General features: G+C 39.9%; 1 protein-coding gene across 1 annotated transcript in view; it reads right to left on the bottom strand.

Moving 5' to 3' along the window:
- Nucleotides 1–1307: 1307 nt before the first annotated feature.
- The window catches only part of fbxo28 (F-box protein 28), a 25019-nt gene continuing 16784 nt past the window's right edge, over nucleotides 1308–9542 (bottom strand). Inside the window, exons 4-5 of the mRNA XM_042502723.1 lie at nucleotides 4624–4819; nucleotides 1308–1912 (exon numbers count right to left, since the gene is read on the bottom strand). Of these exons, the coding sequence (XP_042358657.1) occupies nucleotides 1401–1912; nucleotides 4624–4819 (708 nt within the window). The 3' untranslated portion in view covers nucleotides 1308–1400. The remainder of the gene's footprint in view (nucleotides 1913–4623; nucleotides 4820–9542) is intronic.

The following is a 9542-nucleotide window of genomic DNA, read 5'->3' on the forward strand; positions in this document are numbered from 1 at the left end:
AAAATATATTTTATTTGTGGTATGTATCCATGCAGTTGGGCTGAATCCCATACACATCTCTTGCTTTGGTGGGTAGGCTCTTCAGCCTCTCAGGAACAGACTTCTGAACATGGACAAGAAAAACCAAAACAATTTGCATGGCAATAGAGAGGAAGAGAGAAAATCTGAGGAGACACTGCAAAATGCATTACATACAGTTTAGTTTTTTTTATTATACATAATTTCAACTTTGACCTTTAAGGACGATGATGATGATGAAGACTGTGAGATATGATTCAAAGTGCTGAAAAAATCTGTCAGACTCAAGACTAAGGATTTCAACGACGAATTGTTAATATAAAATTAAGCATGTTTGTGTAACTGCATGGTCTATTTCTCCAATTTTGATAAACTGCTTTTGGCAGAGAGGAGAGAAATTTTAACATGTTTCCAGGAACAACTGTCATGTTTTTTTTTTCATAGTTAGAAAATCAATGAAAGTCATGACGTGCAAATTCCTGCAGTGAACTGAATGGAAATAAATGTCTATCCAGAAAGAAGAAATAATTCATTTGAAATACTGTAACACACTTGTAAAATGTTTAGCTGTACTGAGCTTATTTGAATTAAATTGGCTGAATTATGTAAAAACACTGGTATGACAAATGCAGATCATTGTTTAACTATTTTAAGAGTAGAGAAATGATTACTTTCACCACAGTCAACAGGTGACACTCATTACTAGGGTTTTCCTTCTTTAAGACCCCATTATTCCTTGTTACGCTGATTCAAAAACTGGTCAGATTGAACTGAAGTGATTTGAAGAGCAATTTTGGATTGACCAACCAATATACTGGTAAGGAATATGAAAAGTTTTATTGCACTTTTATTGCACATGGAGATCACTGATTACCCATAAGATGCAACTTTACTTAGGGTTATTATTATAGGCTAGAAGTATTTAACTTGTCATTTAAGGAATGTCCTGACTCAGCATTTTTTACTGCGATATGCCCTTAATTGTGTACATTTACAAAGTAAAATGTTTTGGTAGATTTTATTTCAGTAACAGGAACTACATTAACAATGTGCACAACATGACTTCTGTTAACCATATTTACCAACCATCTAAATTTCTGTTGTGCCATACCAATATTTTTTTCCAAACATATAAGCCTCTTAGAAAAGCACCTACATTAAAAAGATAGTCATTTTAATGTAACCTTCAAGAAACAGGCTGACCATTGGCTATATTCGGATGTGTGTGTGTGTGTGTGGGGGGGGGGGGGGTGGGAAGGGGGGGGGTACAGATGATGATTGTTGGTAGGGTGGTTGGTGACACAGAGAATTGAGGAGAAGGTGTAATCAGTCAGAGCTCAAAACCAAAAACAAAACTTGAACTCAATGGCACACAGAGTCTCTTATTTCTTGCTGCGAAGCCGTTTGGACTGTCGTGGAAGGTCTGAGCTCTTTCTGGTACGTTTGAGTGACGACCCTCCCTCACCCTCTGGCTCTCTGGGTAGAGAGGCTGCTGCCAAACTGCCACTTGCCAACACAGTACCAGATGTGCTAGCAACAGTAGAAGACACAGCCGTGCTGCTAGATGTAGAGGGGGCAGCTGTGCCGGGCCTGGGTCCTCCCATAGCAGCAGCACTACTGTCCATCAGTTCACGAAGCTTGTGTTCCAGCTCGGCAAGGCGGGCATTCTGCTCACCGATCACTTGGGTCTGTTCCAGCAGCTTCTGCTCCTGGTCCTGCAGCTGTTTCTGCTGCTCCAGCTGCTTGACACGAATTTCCTGCATTTCCCTTCGCAGTACTGTCATTGACGCCCCATTCACCTTTACCTGCTGCTGCACCTTGGTCATCTCAGAGCGGGATGGTGTGTTCTTGGCCAGCAGGGACATGGTGGTCAGGGAGGTAGAAGGACCTGCCACTGAGGAAACAGAACAGAGGATCAGAGGTCTTCAGGAACTTACGATCACATACAAAGACAGAAGAGATCCTGCAGGACAAAAGTAAAAGTGCAACAGGACACTATTTTTCATGAGGCTTATAATGAATTTGAGAGGTGATCTTTGTTTTAAAGGGGGGTGGCCAAAGCTTTATGGGAACCTAAAAGACTGTCAAGAATATGCCTAAAACTAATTAGTTTGATTAAGTTGTCTTTTTTTTTCAATTAATTAACTCCATGGTCAGTAAAATGCATGTGCGAATCTTCAAAATGTCTTGTTTTGTCCAACCATTCCAAACTCAAAGATATGAGGTACAAGATAGGTTTATTTGTCATAATTTTAATTTTAAATAAAAATTTGATCCTAAATCCTGCTACATCTTTTGGCATCAAAGGAAGAGTTGAGTTGAGTTTCTTCCCTAGGCTCACAGCCTAGGGAAGAAAGCAGCAGATACTTCTGCATCTTTTATGGCAGCAGGATGAACAGACTGTGGCTGGGGTGGCTGCTGTCTTTCAGTATCATTTGGGCTCTGTGCAGACACCTCACTTCACCAAGGTCACTGATGCTCTGTAGATGGGAACCAGTGATGTTCTGGGCAGCTTTAATCACCCCCTGTAGAGCCTTCCTGTCCTAGGCTGCATATACCATGCCAGTTTGTGATGTTTCCAGTCAGTATGCTGTCTATTGCCCCTTTGTAGAAGTAAACCAGGATCTTGCTCTGGAATTTAGTCGTAGAAAATAGAGCCTTTTCTGTGCTTTTTTAACTGGGTGGTGATGTGTGACGACCAAGATAGGTTCTCAGTGATGGTAATTCCAAGGAACCTAAAGTTATAGCTATAGCTCCACAGCTCAGCTGAGGTGGAGCAGGTAGACAGACAGACGTTAAGCAGTTGTTGTTAGTGCACCACTCTGCAAGATTGTTGATTTCCTCCCGGTCTGAACTCTCATCATTGTTTGTAATACAGCTGATGATGGTGGTGTTGTCCGTATACTTCACAATAGAGTTCTCCTGATGTCTGGGAGTGCAGTCATGGGTGTACAGTGTGAACAGGAGGGGGCTGAGCACACAGCTCTTAGGCTCCAGGGTTGAGCACTAATGTAGTCCTGAGCTCTCTGGGGATCCAGTATCTTGTTGCAGAGTGTTGTACTGAAGCCCAGAGTGTTAAGTTTTCCAATCAGCTTCATGGGAGAGATTGTGTTGAACGCTGAGCTGAAGTCAATAAATAGCATCATGATGTAGCTGTTCTTATTCACCAGGTGAGGGAAGACTGAGTGAAGAGCAGTAGATGTAGCGTCCTCTGTGGATCTGTTGGTTCTGAAGGCATACTGGTGAGGGTCTAGGCTGGTAGGGATGTTGTCTTTGATGTACTAAAGAACCAGTTTCTCAAAGTACTTCATCAAGATGGGGTTAAGAGCCACAGGGCGGTAGTCATTAAGACTAGACACAGCAGACTTTTTTGGTACAGGAATGATGATGGCTGCCTTGAGGCAGGAGGGAAGTCTCATGTGAGAGTGAAATGTTAAAAATGTTTATAAAAATGTTAGAACATTAACTAGCTAGTCAGCAAAAGTTTTTACTACGCATCCTGGAATGTTATCTGGACTGGCAGCCTATATTTACTTTCAGAAAGAGTTTTTTCACACCTGCTGTGGTCACTGAGAGTGGCTGTGGTCACGGAGTGGCCCCCTCTGGAGGCGGAGTAGACCTCACAGTCCTTATTGAGGACAACAGCAAACGTTTTGTAGCATGTGACATTTTGAATCGCCTGTCATATATAAAATGCACCATGAGAAGCTTCACAAAGGAAGAGAAGAGCACACAACACTTGGTATTTCTGGTTGATGAATACTATGATGATTGACTGATAGAACACAGAAAAATTAGCAGGTTGTGTCTGCAGTGGTGGAAAGTAACTGAGTACATTTTGCTCAAATTATGGACTTCATGGCCTACATACAGCCCAATTTGATCTTTAGTGGGTGAGACAAGTAACATCACTGAAACATAATCTAAATGACTCTTTTTTTACTGATAAAATGATAATAGCAGCACAATAATAGCACAATAGCACAATAAGGGAAGACAACAACAGCGCATGTAGATGCAGAGCCTGTAGCTCCTTAAATCCTTGCTACTTTTTTGCTATATTTTGCTTTTTTTTTTTTTTATTTTTTGAGTCCATGGCTGCTGAAGCACAGTTTTTCTACAATAGAGAAGCACCTATCAACATTGGGAAAAGTTGTGTGGAGTTTAGACTGAATGCAGCAGAATGCAAGAGGATCCCCACCAATGGCATACGACAAGTGGCTCATCAGACTAGAGGAGAGAAACGAAACCGAAAGCACTAGACAAAGAGAGGCAGGAGAGCTGGCATCAGGGTGAGGCTGACCCGACTTGGACCAAGAGCTGTTCCTCTCCCAAAAGCTGCCATTGAGCAAAAAAACCAAATCTAAACACGTTTTAATTTTTCTTTGTTGATATTGAGTGTAGACTGTCAGGCAAAATGGCAATTTTATTCATTTGAAATTAAATTAATTACGATTAAATTTTAAAAATTTAAATCGTTGAAAACACAAGAGCTGCGTTTTTGTGTCATACTATTAAAAGCATTGTGAGTTGCTTTGGGTGAATTTTTTGGGTTAATTTTAATTAATTAAATTAAAGGCGAAACACATGTCCTACAACTTCTACCTGGTGTAGAGCCAATAAGGCGGCCGGACAGATCAGCTCCTGGAAGCTTCTTCTTCAGGATAGGGACAATCTTCTCATCAAAGTACTCCATGGCCATGGAGGAGATATCCCTCAACTCCTGCAGGACCTCATGAGCTCGCTGGGGCGCCCGAGTGGAATTCACATAGCGCAGCACGCGGTAAATCTCATCTATCACCTGACAAAACACAACAGTACACGACAGAATATAAGACAGAAAACCACAAAACGCATATTACAGAAATAAGACTGAAAAGACTAGTGTTCAAGATAAACTTTGTGCCTCACCATCCAAAGGGACTGGTTGATGAAAAGAATTCAAAATAATCATCAAAATATTAGTAAATAATATTTTTGCCAGCCGCTAGGCAAATTAATACAATGCAAAATACCACAGGCTTGTGCTAATAACATGAGCACGTTGTATTTATTAAGACAACGTGTCCCCCAAAGAGAGAAGTTTCTTGTTGGTGAAACTTCTAGTTGTAAAGAAGCCGATTTGTGCACTTTTGTTTGACATTTTCACTATTAAGCCATGTTTAAAGTATATTTTGAATTAATCAAGCTGTTATAAAAAAAAAAAAAACTAGCAAAATCCTAGTCTATGGTGGGGTTTCTGTGGTCAGAAACCCCACCACAAAAAAAAACGCTCACAATGGCGTAGGCCACATGTGTAGGCTACACTGCAGTCTCTGCATAGACCTAACACACAACTGCAAATCCCCCTTTAGGCTAGTGAATACAACCCCTGGCACAAAATAAGGAATCACCAGTCTTGAAGTATTTTCATTCAGTTGTTTAATTTTGTAGAAAAAAAGCAGATCACAGACATGCCACAAAACTAAAGTCATTTAAAATGGCAACTTTATGGCTTTAAGAGACGCTAAAAGAAATTTAAAAAAAAAAAAAATTGTAGGGCAATGACAATTGTTTTTTTAGATCAAGCAGAGGGAAAAAATATGGAATTACTCAATTTTGAGGAAAAAAATATGGAATCATAAAAAAAACAAACCAACACACCACAAGTACTTTGTTGCACCACCTCTGGCCTTTATAACAGCTTGCAGTCTCTGAGGCATGGACTTAACAAGCGACAAACAGTACTCTTCATCAATCTGGGTCCAACTTTCTCTGATTGCTGTTGCCAGATCAGCTTTGCAGGTAGGAGCCTTGTCGTGGATCATTTTCTTCAATTTCCACCACAGATTTTCAATTGGATTGAAATCTGTATTATTTGCAGGCCATGACATTGACCTTATGTGTCTTTCTTTAAGGAAAGTTTTCAAAGCTTTTGCTCTATGGCAAGGTGCTTTATCATCTTGAAAAATGATGTCATCATCCCCAAACATCCTTTCAATTGATGGAATAAAAAAAGTGCCCAAAATGTCAATGTAAACTTGTGCATTTATTGAAGATGTCAAGTAAAGTCAAGTCAATTTTATTTATAGAGCCCATTATCACAAAACATGGTTTGCCTCAGAGGGCTTTACAGTGTACGACAACCCTCTGCCCTTAGACCCTCACATCACCCAAAAGATGTAATGACAGCCATCTTCCCAGTGCCTTTACTGGACATGCAGCCCCATATCATCGACGACTGTGGTAGTTTACATGTTTTCTTCAGGCAGTCGTCTTCATAAATCTCACTGGAATAGCATCAAACAAAAGTTGCAGCATGATCACCTTGCCCAATGCACATTCGTGATTAATCACTGAATATGACTTTCATCCAGTCATTCACAGTCCATGGCTGCTTTTCCCATTTACTTTCAGGCTGTTTCTTACTGTTCGGTCACAGACGTTGACTCCAGTTTCCGCCCATTTGTTCCTCATTTATTTTGCTGTGCATTTTCTGTTTTCAGGACATAATGCTTTAAGATTTCTGTCTTGACACTTTGATGTCTTCCTTGGTCTACCGGTATGCTTGCCTTTTAAACGTTCCCATGTTGTTTGTACTTGGTCCAGATTTTGGACACAGCTGACTGTGAACAACCAACATCTTTTACAGTATTCCGTGATGATTTACCTTCTTTAGGAGGTTTGATTATCCTCTCCTTTGTTTCAACTGACATCTCTCCTGTTGGAGCCATGATTCTTGTCAATCCACTTGGTGCAACAGCTCTCCAAGGTGTGAGCACTCCTTTTTAACTGCAGACTAGTGAGCAGATTTAATCTGATGCAGGTGTTAGTTTTGGAAATGGAAACTTACAGGGTGATTCCATGACTTTTTCCTCAGAATTGAGTGATTCATAATTTTTTACCTCTGCTTGATCGAAAAAAGCAATTGTTAATGACTACCATTTTTTTCTTGATTTCTTTTAGTGTTTCTTAAAGCCAGAAAGTTGCTATTTTAAATTACTTTTGTTTTGTGGCATGTCCGTGGTCTGCTTTTTTTCTACAAAATTAAACAATTGAATGAACATCCTCCAAGACTGATGATTCCATAATTTTAGCCAGGGGTTGTAAGTTACAGATCTCGATTGATGATGATATGATGCATAATTATTCATTTAACTATTATAAAGTATTTCTGAGTAGGCCTGTTTCCTTTACCAATGCCAATATCAACATTCCGAGTCAGAGAAAATGTGGAAATAAAGCAATAAAAGTGTTAGATCAGGGCCCCAGATTACTCAATCTGCCCCATAAAATACACCAAGTCCCAGCTCATGGTTCTAAACACTGGTGAAATACATTTAGAGCAAGTGTTTTTTTTTTCAAAATCAGCATACTGGTTGCTTGCTTTGACACAACAAAGTAGAGCATGGTTCAATTTGCAGAGATGTTTTGCTTAGTTAGTGTGTGGAATATTAACACAACAGAGAGAGGTGAAGACATGCTTGACTCTGTCCCACCACCCAAGTTATAAAATACAGCACGCATTTCAGAAGCAGATATTTTTAATAAGGAGTAGAGCACACAGACACACACATGCTTGTGCACACATACTTATTGAGTCTCTCTTTCAAACTCAATGCAGACTAAACTGGAGTGCTACTCAGGAGGAGTCGGGTAATAATTAGGGACTCCTTTGTATGTCATCGGTTCAGGACCTGAAATTAGCACGTTCGCCAAGGTGGTTTCTCATCAATGCCGATTCGGAGCGAGAGGCGATAATTACCCCTGACTACTGCAGAGTCATTTGACCCAAGTGTGAATGCCAAACGTATGCATTCTCATAACATTAAAGGCAGGTGTTAATGGGTTTTTTTGTGTAGTGGGAATGAGGATTTAAATTTAACCATTTTTGTGACATTGCTCCTTTTGCACCAGGACAGTGTCTCTCCCACCCATGCAGGTGCTAGTTGTCAGTCGCTCATTTTAACAACTTTATAATCAACAGTGTGCTTCCTTGGGTCCGAGAAAAGGTCTTGCCAACGTGGCTGCAGAGAGCCATAGAGCCTTGTTTATTCAAAGTTTATTAATATTGAACATGTCACAGGCCCAAATCACAACAAACGTGACTCAGCACTACCTTGGGTTCCGTCAAAACCAAGTGTGAAGTATTTCAGATAAACATTTCTTGAGATGTGTGGAGGACATACGAACACGAACACGAACACACACACACACACACACACTCACACTCACACTCACTCTCCTTGCTTTCAGATAGATTCCCTCGAGATTTACTTTAGATATGAAATGAGACGTAAGCAAGGTCACAGTGACTTTGACCTTTGGCAAATGAAATCTAATCAGTTTATTGATTAATCAAAGTAAATGTTACCATCAAATTTGAAGAAATTCCCTCAGGGTGTTTGTGATATACAGTATCCTGTTCAGGATATAGGAGTAAGAAAAAGTACAAATAAGTAAACAAGTAAAAAACAAGTAAATTGTTAAACTATGAGTAGAGGAAAAGTCTGCTAACTGCTGGGCTAATTTATGCAATGTAAAATGCAATGGGCTTATGCTAATAATGTTAGCATGCTGTATATGTGGAGGAAACATGACTTGACAGATGTTTTGTCTATGATCCTTGAAAGTTGTTGCTGAGCAGAGTTATATACTTTTGTGAAGTGATTTCAGTGTTTCCCCTAAAACGTTACAGGCCTGGTGGTACATTCCGTCAACGAGAATCTCCACCAGGTCTAAACATTTGTAAGATTTGCGTAGGATAGCAAAATACACTTAATTTTTTGGTGGAATCATACTTGCCAACCCTCCCAATTTTCCCAGGAGACTCCCTTTTTTCACTGCCCTCTCCCTCATACTACGCATGTAATCTCCATGGGTGACTGGGGGTCATGTCCACCCCAATTTACAAAAGAGTTAGTCGGGCTGCACATTCCTGTCTTAACCAACGTATTTGAGACCAAGATTAAATTTAATATTTTCAACAACTGACGTAAAAGTAGGTCTAATAAAAACAAATAACACTCCTGAATGATCACACAGTTGATCGATAGATCCATCTGAACAGGCCGACAGTGCAGCAAAGTGAAAGAAGCAGACAAATTGCAAATTGACAAATTCCTTTCAACAACAAAGTGCCTTAATAGTAAAATGTTCAGTGGTGGAAAGTCACTACTTCAGACTTTTACAGAAGACTTTGTTTTAGTCTCAGTTTCTGTCAGACTTTGGATAGAATTCTTCATAAACATATCACTCCATCTCTGATCCAGCTGCTCTCTGCTGCATTTGTTGTTTTCAGGGGTGGATTTAGTGATTTACACACATATATCTATCTATCTATCTATCTATCTATCTATCTAGACACACACACACACACACACACACACACAGCCNTTTCTGGCAGACTTTGGATAGAATTCATCATAAACATATCACTCCATCTGTGATCCAGCTGCTCTCTGCTGCATTTGTTGTTTTCAGGGGTGGATTTAGTGATTTACACACATATATCTATCTATCTATCTATCTATCTATCTATCTAG

The sequence above is a fragment of the Plectropomus leopardus genome, chromosome 15 (assembly GCF_008729295.1).
Source record: "Plectropomus leopardus isolate mb chromosome 15, YSFRI_Pleo_2.0, whole genome shotgun sequence".
NCBI classification, from domain to species: Eukaryota; Metazoa; Chordata; class Actinopteri; order Perciformes; family Serranidae; genus Plectropomus; species Plectropomus leopardus.